Source organism: Caenorhabditis elegans, chromosome V, assembly GCF_000002985.6.
Source record: "Caenorhabditis elegans chromosome V".
In the NCBI taxonomy this organism is placed as follows: domain Eukaryota; kingdom Metazoa; phylum Nematoda; class Chromadorea; order Rhabditida; family Rhabditidae; genus Caenorhabditis; species Caenorhabditis elegans.
The window spans coordinates 8,394,772-8,408,684 of record NC_003283.11 but is presented as its reverse complement, the minus strand read 5'-3'; the positions used below and the strand labels follow the sequence as shown (position 1 = coordinate 8,408,684).

Sequence of the window (13,913 nt, the reverse complement as noted above, 5' to 3'; positions counted from 1 at the left end):
AGAAAAAAGCAAATAAATTACACTTCTTTCCCCAATTCCTTTAACTTTATCTTATTCTAATTCTAATTTCCTAGTCAAATCAAATCAAATCAAAGCCAAATCATCTCATTCAATTTTCCAATCTCTATCAGTTCACTGCATCAATCCATTTTCTAATCTCCTCCCTCCAATTCCAATGTCCTCTAATCTATGAAACCAAAAACGACTCGGAAAACGAATCGGTTTGATTTATGAGCATACTTTAAGACAAATTATGTGCGATGAAATGTGATGCGTGACTACAAATGGCTCCTTTTTTCCATCCGAAAGTCCCACTTTTTCTTGAGTTTTGATCAAGTTTAATGTGGACGGCGCGTGTAAAAATAGCGTGTTGAATTCTGAAAAAAAAACGTTTATTTTCATATGACATCAGCAAGGGGGTTTCCTGAAAGTACTGAATATATCCAAAATAGTTTTTTTCATTTTTTACCGTAATGATATTTACTAAAACCTCGTTAAAATGTTAATAGCTCAATATGTTGACACTTTCGTTAACTCACCCAAATTTGGTAGATATCAATGTTTCGTGTCTATTTTTAAACTTTCACAGGCACCAAAATTGTGCCCAATTTGAAAAGTTCATTTTTTACCCCTGCAGATATGTAGGAGAAAAATGTCTTCAAAAAACACTGTCTCGCCATCGCCATTTCTTTTGATTTTTTCAAATTTATTTTGAGACGCGTGTTTATCTGTCCACACCCCTCTGTAATTTTTGACTTATTGAACAATTATGGAAAGACTAAAAAATAAAGAAAAGTATATACCGTACTTTTCCAACTGGCATTGCGTTCCTAATAAAGGTTCACTCAATTTGAACAACTGAAAAATCTGAAAACAAAATGCTACTGGGATAAAAATTTTGAAAAATCTAAAGATTCGCAGAAATCTTTCTGAGATCGTTTACAATTGTAGATTTGCCATGTAGGCATGCAGATCCTTGTGGACCCACCAAACTGCTCTCACAAATTTTTGCCAATTTTCAAAAAATATCCAGAATTATGTAAGTCAAAATATCAATTTCCATCATCAACAAAAGTAAAGTGTACAGCATTTCCTCAAAGATTACACAAAAAGGAAATACTAATACTTTCCTTAATATCTGAAAATTAAAAGAAGTTACCATATTTTTCCTATTCATATTGAACTCACTTTTTTATTTCATATTTCTAAGTCATAAACTCCCATCAGTTGTTTATATTTTCTATTCAATTCTTCATCCCTTCTATTTATAATATTACCCAATCTAGCAATGGGCACAGTTTGCCAATCGCCCTCCGAAGCCTGCGTGTCTCAATCCCATGCACTATCTTCAACTCACCTTCTGTACATCCTAGTCATCCATTTACCGTTCATCTCCTTTTTTATCCAACCTCCCAGTCTTCCTCTTTCCTCCATATGACAACCTACGTCCATCCATGCCATTTCGGGTTGGGTTGTGATACGAATCACGCCTTGTCCTTCTCTCTTTTTACCATTCTAAGTTCTTTTACTTATTTCGTCCCTTCATGTTTTCATTTCCCTCCTTCTCTTCTTCTTCTTCTTCCTCCTACACAAAAACCGTTTTTGCATGAGCGAGGCAGTGTTTACACTGTAAAACTGTGTAACTTTTTCATTCATTTGCCAGACATATGACTACATTGGAACCAATCCTTGTATGAGTGTTTATCATTTTGTTTCTTCTTTTTTTGTTCCTTTTTGATTTGAATAGAGTGGTTGATGTTAAATGGCTAGTAACATGTTTTTTAAAAAAATAAAATAATTATGAGGTCGACATACCTAAATGTACGTTTGTACGAGTTTTTTTTTCATTCTACCAATTGAAAATGAATTTGTTAGTTGTATTAATTACTGTACAGATAATTTGGCATGGTTTAAAGTGGCTGGAAAAGTATCCAAAATTGTTTAGCGCAATTAAAATTCTTTCCAAAATTTTTTCTCGGTTCATTAGATTATATTTCACAATTGTACCATTTCTCTTAAAAAATTACTAAATAGTGAAGTCACTTGAATGCTACGCATGCCTAGCGTATGGTTGACGAGACGGACCATCAAATAAAGGAGTGACGTCATACGGTAATTTGACTACATCAAACCAGATGACGAGCACATACCAGCACAATATTCAAATAAATTCTATTTATCACTCTAAAAATCTCCCTATCATCTCTTCTTATCGTCCTCAAACCTCTTCAGAATTCTCCAAATTTCTCCGATATCTGAACCTCTTGCCTTATTAGTCGATTAGTATAGTAATATGATAACAACTTTTAAGGTCATTGTGTTTTAGTCTACTCCATCTTGATGACCTCTAACCTTTTCCCAATTTGTCAATTTCCAGCGAAACTGTTTAAGATACAAAAAAAACCATAAAAAAGTACAGGCTTGTCCCTCCATATTTATATTCTTTCAAAGGTAAAGGACGAAAAGTGAAAAGCCTTTCGACACTTACAAGTGGCAATCATCGCCCCAATCTTACACCTCCTCGATACGTCATTTAACTTTTACCTCGAAGCTTCTTCTCTTTAACTTGTCCAATGAGACAAATTAGTAGTACATCCCATACTTACTGTGACTGTCTCAATTTGTCTCAGAGATTTACTGGAATTTTTTTTCTCGGCCTAAAGTTTTTTCTGAGTAAAAATAGATCGACCTACTTTTCGAGTGTTACAATCCATTCGATTGCGTTGAATATTCATTTTTTGGGATATGTAGACCGAATCCGAATGTCATTGAACCCCGATCACTGAATTTTCCGGATATCCAAAAAGAGATCCACGTCATGGTTTTCCATGTTCCGATCCATCAATTAACTTTCACTACTCAATGGTCCATCATTTCCTATCTAATCCCTCCCACACCAACTTCCATAATCTAAACCCAAAAATCAAGAGCTTGTTGAATTCGATTCATTTCATATTTTCATGTTGTTTTGCCATTCAACCTGCTCTCATAATCGGATCAGATTAAAAACGAGGAGGTGGTCATCTCTTCATGTTTTTTTCGCCATAACACATTCAGAGGTTTTTAGCTATTTATTTTCAAAAACCACCTCTACAACATGAACATGAAGGGGGTACATTTGTTTGTTCAATTCAATGTAAACCAGTATCTTCCTTTCATTTTTTAGTGATCGAAAGGTCGATGTCACAGCTTTTTCGTCTTCTCCTTTTTGATATCTTGATAAACTTCGTCAGTTGATAAAGAGATCTAAAAAGCTTCTCCTATAATCGAAACAAATCTAGAAGGTAATGGAGAATGCCCCGCCAAAATTGAATTTCTGCATTTATTATCCAATTTTTTTGCTAAAAATAATTCAGTTTTTTCGGCGTCTCGGGTGCCTAGAGACTTTGAAACACTTTACCCTTTAGCTATCATATTTTCGTGAATTGAAAGCTTGCTTGATGACTTTTAACTACTTTATTTCATGAAAATGGATTAGCAGCTTACAGAATGGAAAATTAGTGATTTTATTTTTGCTTTAACAATTGACACTGAAACTTGAATACTTCTGCTTGTACCTGGGAAACTTGCACATTTAATTTACTAGTCTTAAAATTACTAAGAAACTAAGACACCGTTTTTCCTCTATTAGTCTTGCAGTAGTCATTTTGCAAACCGGAATAAATTAAAATTTTTGAACAGTTAAATAAATATTTTTTTTCTAAAAAACATTTTCTTGTTTTTTTGTTCTAATTATTTTTAAGCTAAATTTCAAATTTCAACATTGTAGGGTTTCAAAAATGCGACAGTGTTTTGATCTATAAGTTGCGCAAAATCATTTTACACAATTTTTTAACTCGAAGTAAAAAGTTCAAACATTTTGAAAAGTTTTATCATGATATTTTAGCATCAAAGGAATGTTTTTGATTTATTTCCACTAACCGCACCTTTAATTGTTCCATAATTTTTGCCATCAGCTTCAAATATGTGGTCCAACCAAATCACCTTGATCTTCTTGAACACATATTATCACTCATGTATCCAATTTACGACATCTGTTCTATGATTCCGTATCCTTTCGAACATTTTTTGGACCATTTGACTAGTTCAAATACCGGTTTCTCATTTCTTTTCATATTCCATTCTTATCATTTTCCCTCCACCATTCGGGGTCCCCCACTATCAGTTATCAACTTGTTTCTGCTATTCTTCTTCTGTTTTTCATTTCACTCATCACCATTCAATTGTCTCTGTTTCCCGCTTCACTGAACTTTTTGACCACAACACGAAATTTTTATTGTGACTTTTTGAGAAGGAGGCGCCTACGCTTTCAGCTCCCATTCAACCGAAAAATCACACCTTCTATGTCATTTTTGTTGTTTTATTTTTTCGAATTTTTTGACCTTCCGGAACCCATTTCAAGTGCAAGGCTAATGGGTTCAAGGAATTTGAAGAATTTCTCTGATTCATTCATTCATCAAATTTCCAAAAAAAACTACAACTTTTGTGACGTCATGTATTGTGTCAAGGTGGAACATTGCCAATGTTTGCCTGTACTTTTATGAGTAGAAAACAATGATAAGCTACCGTTCCGCCTATTATCATAAACTTTGGACACTTTTGTTTGATCAGTGATAATCTACGGAAAGGTGTTTATGCTAAACGGAACATTGAATATGTAGAATTTTGTGAATATTTTCTGTCCAATTCTAATTCGATCAATTTCCGTACGTTCCAATAAAAATAGAAGCATAAATAAAAAAACACATTAAATATTTCGAAGTTTTTTAAAACTCTAATTAGAAATAATTTTTTTGAAATTAAAAGAATTGATCCTTCAGAGCTTCATTATAGTTCTCTTTTACAAAACTTTAAGAGGTCGCCCTGTGCTTGGTTATGAAGTTTATCAGCTGAAAATTCATAAGAAATCGTTTCAAAGTAAGATATTGTCAAACTTGAAAATAATTTAGGTTTCAAATAAGAGTTTTACACAAGTTATCAGATATAGTTCTAGAATGTTGAACAAGTTCTTCTATTCTAAACTTCCGAGTTGGAATTCTTGAATTAAACGAATTAAAATTCCACAACAATAGGGAAAAACAAGATTAAATCAATGCATAACATGACCATCGACAGTTCTATTTTCCACACACAAGCACTACCATTGATGATATCAACTTGCGCAAAAAAGAAGTGACGGAAACAAACAAAATAGTTGTTGGCTGAGAAGCACCCTCCTCGTCCCATCCTCCACCCGCCCGTCCAGAGACAGGGAGCGACTGAAAGTCTGTGTCTCTATGTCTTCAATACTCTCTTACCGGCTTTTCACATGCTTCTACCATTTGTTTGATCACATCATCAGTGGCACGTCACGTCATTGACTTGTTTCGAACTCTTCCTCGTTACTGTACACTGTTCTCTCCAAGTTCAACTTGTTTTACAGGTCGCGTGTCAGTGTGTACATGCGCGAGCAAACAAATTATCATGCTAGTTATCACTAAACTCAAAATTCAACTTTACTTTGATTCCGATTTTGGCGTAACTAGCAGTCAAAGATATTCCAAATTATTTAGTAAGCCGTAAACTTTTAAACCCCGAAAGTGCTTTTTAATTTTATGAAATTTTAAATTTTAATAAAATTGTCATAAGAAAATCTAAAAATTACACTGTCAATAAAATATATATATTGAAATACTTCTTAGAACTCATTTTCACAAAAATAGGTAAATAATTCAGCTTGATTGATATTTCTTAGACTTCTGCACTAACGTCCATTCTTTCATTTCTTCAATTCTCCGATTTGCAATTTTTCACATCAAGTTCTATTTAGAGCGATTCGCAAAAACAGTCTTTGTATCATTATTCCGATTATTCAAATTGCATCCGCGTTTTCTTGCCGATTGAGCCAATTACCATCTTCCTCTTGTCTCTCTCTTTTCTTCATTTTCTGTTCATGTTCTTCACCTCTTTTACATTCGTCAATGGTCTTTTCGAGACCGTCTCTTCACTTTTTCTCATGATCATCACTTAAATTGCAGCTTTCGCACTGGCTTCTCCACCGCCTCTACAATGATCGACGTCTCTGCTCTACAAGGTATGTAATTCCATGAGACATTGACAACTGATAATCTGATAATAATCACACTTTTCTTGAAACATGTTCGTCAAGTATCAGTGACAATAATGGATCATAAAAATTTTTAAATGTTTTTTGATCTGAATCAACATGTTTCAAATTCTTTCAATGTTTTATATATGTTGTCTCTGGTTGAACTGATAAGAAAATAGCTCAAAATATTCTGCTAAATTTTATTTTCAATCGGTCTCTGTGATATTGATCCGTAGTTTTTAAAACTTCGTAGGAGTTCTATTAGACTATAGCTGGCTTTAATTCAAAACTATCAAAGAAGAAATGTCGGTCTTCTGTTCGCCTGCAAAATACCAGTTTACCTGTTCCATCCATCCATAAATACAAACCACAACCCTAGTAAATTGAAAAATAAATAAGTAAACTACTGTAACCCGAGGCACACAACTTGCTTGGTTAGAGGTTCCACGCTAACTGATAACAGTTTCCAGTTCTTTTGTTTCAAATTTCAATGTATTTTCTTTCAATATTTGAGAATCAGTTTCCCATATTGACTCCTCGTAAATTAAACTCCTCCCGTTTTGTGTGATCACCCAAAAAAGTTTATTTTAGTGGGTTGCAAATCTAAATGTTGTCTTGTTATCATTCTATCATCATTTTCATTTTTTCCACTTTCTTATCAAGTCAGGGAATTTTGTTTCCTGCTCGCTTTTTCGAAATATTGTTTTTCAAATGAACAATATTTACTAGAAATTAATTTGAAGTGGAGCTTGGTTTTAAACCAGAATTTGTACATTTTCCGAATAATTTCTCAGATCCATACTATTAGAGAAAACATTTTGGGTACCGTTTTGAAAATAATCATAAAATTTTTTACAGTTTGAACAGAAAAAAGTTTGTAATTTTCGCGATGACTACAATTTTATCTCAATTTTTGCATCCCCATTTTTTTTCATCTCAGCGAAGTGAAAATTGAGAAAAGAATACATTCTTTGTAGTTGCAATCTAAGTTTTAATGTCAGTTTCAACGGAAGCGAATTCTTAATTTATGTTATAGTTAAACTGTATCAGACCATCCCTCCTACATTTCCGCCGTTATCTGCTGTTTTGTTTTCTGAGCGAAACCCGTTTTTTCGTGTGTGTATGTGTTAGAGGTGATATCTCTCCACTTCTTCGCAGAAACATCACAGCTTATCAATCGAAATACTTCCACATATATCTCTATCATTCCACATACCAAACCGTTTCGATTTCTTTTGCATTCAATCTTATTCCCAGAATCTTCCTCATTGCCAATAATGTGTTTGAGTTTCAAAGTTTGGTTCTTGAACTAGAATAAAGTAAGAAGCCGACACGTAGGAGCGCGAGATGAAGATGAAGAAGAAAAAGGCGCAAAAGATAAACAAACAATATATTTTGATTGCGCTTTTGATGAATCTGAGGAAAAGAGCAGCGGTGGCGGCGGCATGTGAAACCACAGGAGCCAACTGCACATCTTCGCTTCCAGCTTCCATTTGTCATCGAACGGCACGGCAAGCTTTATAAACGAGCATTCTTCCGTATTATTGTCCTTCTGCTCTTTGCCACGTCAGAATTTATAAGGTCCTCGAAAAATATACTAGAATGTAGTTCGTTGACTTGAACAATTAGTTTCGATGTCAAATTTTATTGAAGTACCACTCAAATTCTAGCCTAGATAAATTCAAATGAAATTTCTAAGAACTCCAGTCTTGTTCGGTATTCTTGGATTAAATTTAAAACTTTGATATTTTTATTTTAATTCTAGAATTTATTTCCCTCCTGGCTTGAACTTAATTGTTCTTAAAAACAAGAATTTGGCGCTATTCATAAAGCTTTCTATATTTAGAAATCAAAATTAACATTTGAATGAGTATAATGAGGAAGTTTTGAATTTCACTCGATATGCAGATGAAGGATTAGTTGTAGTTTTTAAAAATTATACGAATAATTTAGAAGGCACTCTCCAAGTTTTGAACTCATGCTTCTTCCTCTTTTCCTGTTCTCACCCATCTTCGAATTTCTTTGATTTCATTTTATTGCATTACATTTACTTTTTTCTTTTATTCCCTCCTAATCCGCCTCGTGATATTTGTAAAACCTTTTAGTGAGATTAGCTTCTTCTGTTTTTTACTCTTTTACCTCCCTCTACACATATATTCCTGCAGATGATTACCTAAATTTGCTCGTCTAAGACTCTTGGCACCCATCCAGCTAGAGCTTAATGACCATGCGCTACTCCGTGCCGCCAATTGCGATTTATTATCATCCGTTTCACAAACTTTTGAATCTCAGAAAATATTTGACCTGCCTTTCTTTTTCTTCGAATCTCAATGCTCATCGATTTCAATTCCTCATTTTTTTTTGTTAAATTTTAACGAGCCAATAAACAAAAGTTAAATGAAACCGAGTTGAGTCGTGCCATTTCCTATTTTTTAAGAGGATTACTATACAGTCTGACCGTTGCCGTCTTTTCTGTCGCCGCGAAGCTGTGAGAGAGTTGAAAAAGCCAAGAGTCGACAGAGAAGACAACACATAATTTCTTTGCTGTAATTTTCGACACACTATTTTTTTTTTGGAAGAATACATGTACATAAATAACTGGAAAGTAGAAATGAAAACATGCATGAGAATCCGAAATAGTTGGACACATTTTAGTTGTAATTTGAAGGAAATTTTCATATTGTTCAAGTTCTTGAGTATATTAAAACTGGACAAATTTTAGACAAGATGACCACTAACTAAAAATTCATAAAACTTTCTTTCTCCTTGGTAAATTGTTTATGAGAAAATACAAAGGTACCTCCAAAGCATATGTATTTGTAAGCTTCTTATCGTTGTCATTGTAGAAAAATGTTGATACCTCTGGTGAGGTCGGAAACCAACTACAATATCGAACTGTTTGAATTAGAAACCATTTGGGAAACAATTTCATCTCATCATTGACATTCTCTTCTTTTTTGTTTTATTGTATTTTTCATTTTCATTTCTTTTTGCTTTGATTCTTCGTTCCAAAGTCAGAAACGCGGTTTTCTTCAACAAAAAATGTAGTCGTGGACACCTTGTGATATAGAATCTCGGCCTTAAAACAACAAGCTTCGTTAGTTATCTTCTTCACTTCTAAAACTAACAACAGAGTTTTTTTGTTTCAAAGGCGTTCTAAGGGTCCCTGGAGATGTGTGTCATGTTTTCCTTTTTGTGACTTTTCAAAATCCCGCTCTCCTACATATCAATCCTTTCGTTTTTTGTAGATATACGTGAGATGAGCAGCAGTGCGAGTACAACCTCAAGTGGCAACTCAACGATTATTCATGAAGAATTCGATGAGAAACCCACTTCCAACTTCTCATGGCCTCCTGGACAAGCATTTCCTTTTGAACCATTGCCACCATATCCAGCAGGTTTGTTTCTTTAAAAGAAAACTTTTACGTATAACATTTTCTAGCTGCGACTAGAATCAGATTTTTTCAATACTCGCGAACTGGTAGAACAGTTTTTTTTCCACTAAACTATTAATAATTTCGCTATCTTTTCAGGTCCAAATCTCTCAAAAATCCGCTACCCCCGTGAAGTGACCTGTCCCCGTTACGTATGTCCACACTGTGACGAACAATTCCTATTCCACTCAACAAACGGACTCCTCACTTGCCCATTTTGCTACACATCAATTGCAATTGGCACTTATGTGAGTTTGACGGTTACTGTAGCAGTAATTTTGTAACTAATATTTCAGAATCGCAAACAAATGTACCTGAACTTCGTTGTCGGCACAATTGTTCTCATTATTTCCATGGTAATGACAATCCTCGTATTCACAATTGCAAAGGATCAAGTCTATCTTTCGATTCCAGGTTTGTATCAGAGATGGACAGAACATGTTTTAATTTTTATTAATTCTCAGCAATAATGCTATTCTTTGGAGCAATCATTTTCTTCACAAAAGCTCTGCAGTCGAAAGATAGTTACGAAGAAGCAAAGATTTTGATTGAAGATATGGACGTTTAAAGAAACCTGAAATATTTTTATTGAAGTTCCACAGTGTATTTTCGAAACATTTATTAGAACTTAAATAAGCTCTAAAAATTACAATGCATCAAAAATTCGCAAACTTCCCATAAACATTTCCAACACTTTTTGTTCCAGCCAGCCTATTTTTTGCGATCTCTTGTTTTATTTATTGTGCCCTTTTTCCGCCTGAAGCATCGTGTCCATTTTTCGCTTGTATTTCTTTGCTAAAACTTGTCGTTTCCTTTTTTAAAGGACTCCCCCTACTTATTCTGCTCCCATTCCTGGTGCTATTTCATATGACAATGTCTGTTTTTGCCCATTTATCACGGCGTATCTTTTTTTTTTTTCGTTTTTTCCTTGTTGTTTGTTAGTTATTTAGTTTCAAATGTTTTAAAGTTTTATTGAAAAGGAAAAACTGAAAAATTATAAATACAAATTAATAACTGCAAAAAGTATTTATTGGATTCTCTCACTCAAGCACAATTTACAAATAAAAAAATAGTGAAAAATTAATTTATGAAAACAGAGCCCAAATACAAAATATTGTAGAGATTGTCGTCAATGAAAAACCAGAAAAATGATGTTTGATTTCTATTCACCAGACTTTGAATTTGTTCAGAGATAACCAATCTGAGTTAGTTCAAAAACTAGTCTCAAGAATATGATTTCAAGTTCAATGGTACTGGGACAGCTTCAAGCCTTCAGGCCTACCCTATGCCTGCACACCTTCTTCATGAATGCCTGCGTTGAATGCTTGACTAAAAGGGCTAAATTTTGAAATTAATTGTACCCTCAAACTTTTAGAATTTTGATTTATTCAAATAAAAAAAAACAATTCATTTATATTTCTACATCAACAGGTGAAAATTTGAATTCTAAAAATTTGACACAATTCTACTTAAAAGTATTTCCACAGGCTTGCAACGTTTGAAAAATGATTATAGCGGGCAGATAAATGTTAATGTTCAAAATTTCAAGTATTGCTATTAGCCTGATCGCACGAGTAGGCTTCAAATAATTCTGAGTATTTACATAGAGAAATTAATTTTCAGCTGTTCAACTCCGTAGATATTAGTATAATTATTTGATGGTTAAATTTTAAAAAATTCTGCATATAATTTTTAAATGTGATATTGAACTGCATTTGATTAACAGCGTAGTTGATTCAAAACTTGGACAAGTATTTACTTATGATTTACAATAAATACAATCCATTAGCAAAAATATTTGTAGTGAACAAGCTGAAGAAACACCACGCAGGGTTGGTCAAAAATATAAATAGAGATTTTTATAACCAAAGCACTCACAATAGCATATGTTATAAATCATTTTTCGACCTCGTCTGATATTTCATTTAATTCCCTTACTTTTTGGCAAATTCACTAATTTGTCAATTTTCCAATTTGCTAAAAGAACGATGCCAATTTTTTAATGGCTCACAATCATTCATTTTTTTATCGGAACGAAAACATAACAAACCAGCAACAATATCATATGATTCATGGAAGTTACGCTCATATGACTTATGCAAATTTAAAAAAAACCAAAACTTCTCATGACCTATACCTTTCACATAGTCACACTTGTTCTGTTTTCGTTTGTTTTTCACAAAAATCAAAATGTCAGAAGTGTGATGAAAGCAGTTGCAGTAAAAAGAAGAAAGTGCATTGCTCAGGGATTTCAACTAAAATTTAAAGTAGAGTTAAAAAGTTTACATGTTGGTTTTTTCATCAGGGAAAAGTTTATTGCACAGCGCATAACACATAACAACAATTTTTTAAAATCCGATAAAGCTGAACAAAACAAATTTCATGCAGATTCCTCACCAAAAGAAAATTATTTTTCATCTATCAAATTCTAGACCGGTGTCGAATTTTTACGATATGTTGGCCGAACTAGGAATCAAATCACTGTTTGTTGGATGAACTCAGTACAAAGTAACACTAATTTTATAAATTCATCCGACCAAAGTACCATTGAATTCTGATTCATTGCTAAATCTAATCTGAATCATGTTTGTAGTCCTTTTCTAGTAGGTTTTTCTCTCAAACCAGGTTTTCAAATGATCTTTCGTGGGTAAATATATTTCCACTATTTAAACCCTTGGCGTTGATCGAAAAGTGTACAGTGTAGCATAATTTTTATTGTTTCTCCGTGTTCATGCGTTTTTAAAAAATATATCAGCTATCCAAAATTAAAAAAAAATTATTGCATCAAAATATAAATGTTACAATCCGTCAATAATCGTCAATTAGATCTAATTTTCAAAATACTGAAGAATACAAAATAATTCTAAATCACATAATACTAGCTTGATTTTTCTCACATAATTGAACAAACTTTACTCTTGCCAACCGGAGGTTTGTTGAGATCTGAAGGATTTAGTTCCTGTGGTGATTCTTTTGCTTGAGCTGTTGTTCGCGGTGTTGGTCCAACCGAAGTTGCACCTGATTCAATGTTCGGATTGGAATCATCTGATGTTGAAACGGTGTGGTTTGGATTTGTCAAAAAGATATTATAAATAAAAGATCCTCGTTTTGGTCTGAGTTTCTTTAGTTCTTCTTTCTCTCTTTGTCTCTTTTCATCCTCCTCTTTTGCTATTTTTAATTTTAATCTGAGCAACTCTCTGTCAATCCGATCGGCTTGTTCTTTTGGAATAGTTGGGTATGGAGTTGCTTCAATTTGTTCCTTGAATATTTTGATTTTAATGAGAGATTAAAAATTAAATGATGAAATGCCTTTAGTTAGTTGAGTTAGTTTTAAAAAAATCTACGAGCAAAATGTTTATATGTATTTAAAATTAAAACTGATAAATTGATTCGTTTCTTTTTATATTATTTGTTTATTAACTTACTTCACTCGACGTTTGTGGATGATCCCCAACTGGTCTCGGTGTTGGCCCTCTGGCGACTTCGCTAGTGTAGAGCTGAAATTATGTCCAGAATTTTTCGAAAAAAAAAAGAAAATGAAAAATTGAATAAACGTTTCAGAAATTTATTAAAACATTTTCCTAGAACCTCCATGGTCCGATTGATCGATAACGTTATAACAATTCCAGACTGTTTTTCGAAGCATTTTTTTAAAGATGGAGTAGCGCCAGTGGAGTGATGATCTTTTTTAAAACTGTAAATGAATAAATAAGTATATTTCTGGGTATTTTGTATCTATATAACATCCCTAGTTGTTTTTTCTCTTATAGATAAACGTGAAGTATTATTACATTTGTAGTGATCAAATACGTTGCCTAGGTGATGCATTTTAATTTTAATTTTTTTAATATGACAGGTGAAACAAAAGTTAATATTTTTGGTACTTGTGTATTATACCCCCGCCATTTTAAAAATTAATTTTTAAATTTTTAGAATAAAAACGTGTGGAATTTTAGACTTAGGAAAACACCATTCGAAGCATAACGCATAACCATGCAATGGGTATCACGTTTAATTTAAACGAATAAATTACTGGAAACCATTCCAGGAGTACAATAATTTTATATGTCTTTCCTTGAAAATATTTTCCTTAAGCACTCACATCTTGAGGTTCAACACATCCTTGTCTGGAAATTGAAATATTCAAATTTTTCATAGCATCTGGAACTTCATCCATCTTTTCTTCGGATGTTCCAGTCATTTCACTAGGAAAAAGGTGCGTTCTTCGACAAGCCGTAGCGTGATACATTCTCTTCATTTCAGCATCTTCTTGCTCTTTTCGTTTCTTTTCTTCTTCCTCTTTTTTCTTTTTTCGATCCTCCATATTTGCGTTAAGTTTTCCGTATGGACCAACTCTGCTCATTTTGAACTGCAAAAAATCACAAGGTTCT

At 33.3% G+C, this 13,913-nt stretch overlaps 2 protein-coding genes and 2 non-coding genes across 5 annotated transcripts; 2 read left to right on the top strand and 2 right to left on the bottom strand.

The window, feature by feature from the left end:
• Nucleotides 1–5,298: 5,298 nt before the first annotated feature.
• F52E1.15 lies at nt 5,299–5,397 on the bottom strand. Its single transcript, NR_069073.1, has one exon. It is a non-coding gene; the product is annotated as an Unclassified non-coding RNA F52E1.15 (non-coding RNA).
• On the top strand, nt 5,299–5,397 carry F52E1.16. The gene has a single exon (NR_069074.1). It is a non-coding gene; the product is annotated as an Unclassified non-coding RNA F52E1.16 (non-coding RNA).
• A 651-nt stretch (nt 5,398–6,048) lies between these two features.
• On the top strand, nt 6,049–10,543 carry bus-6 (Phosphatidylinositol-4,5-bisphosphate 4-phosphatase; the record flags this gene model as incomplete). Of its 2 annotated transcripts, NM_001380705.1 has the most annotated exons (5): nt 6,049–6,073; nt 9,337–9,486; nt 9,622–9,770; nt 9,819–9,936; nt 9,987–10,090. In NM_001380705.1, 5 exons carry the CDS (start codon nt 6,049–6,051, stop codon nt 10,088–10,090), a joined length of 546 nt encoding a protein of 181 aa, NP_001368695.1. The 2 variants fall into 2 exon arrangements, with proteins under 2 accessions (NP_001368695.1, NP_001379938.1); NM_001392560.1 differs by lacking the exon at nt 6,049–6,073 and having other exon boundaries at nt 9,987–10,543.
• Nucleotides 10,544–12,415: 1,872 nt separating this feature from the next.
• Nucleotides 12,416–13,885, bottom strand: F52E1.3 (TPX2 domain-containing protein; the record flags this gene model as incomplete). Its single annotated transcript, NM_072767.2, has 3 exons — nt 12,416–12,781; nt 12,948–13,019; nt 13,625–13,885. The coding sequence occupies 3 exons, from the start codon at nt 13,883–13,885 to the stop codon at nt 12,416–12,418; spliced, it is 699 nt and encodes a 232-aa protein (NP_505168.2).
• Between the last annotated feature and the right edge of the window lie 28 nt (nt 13,886–13,913).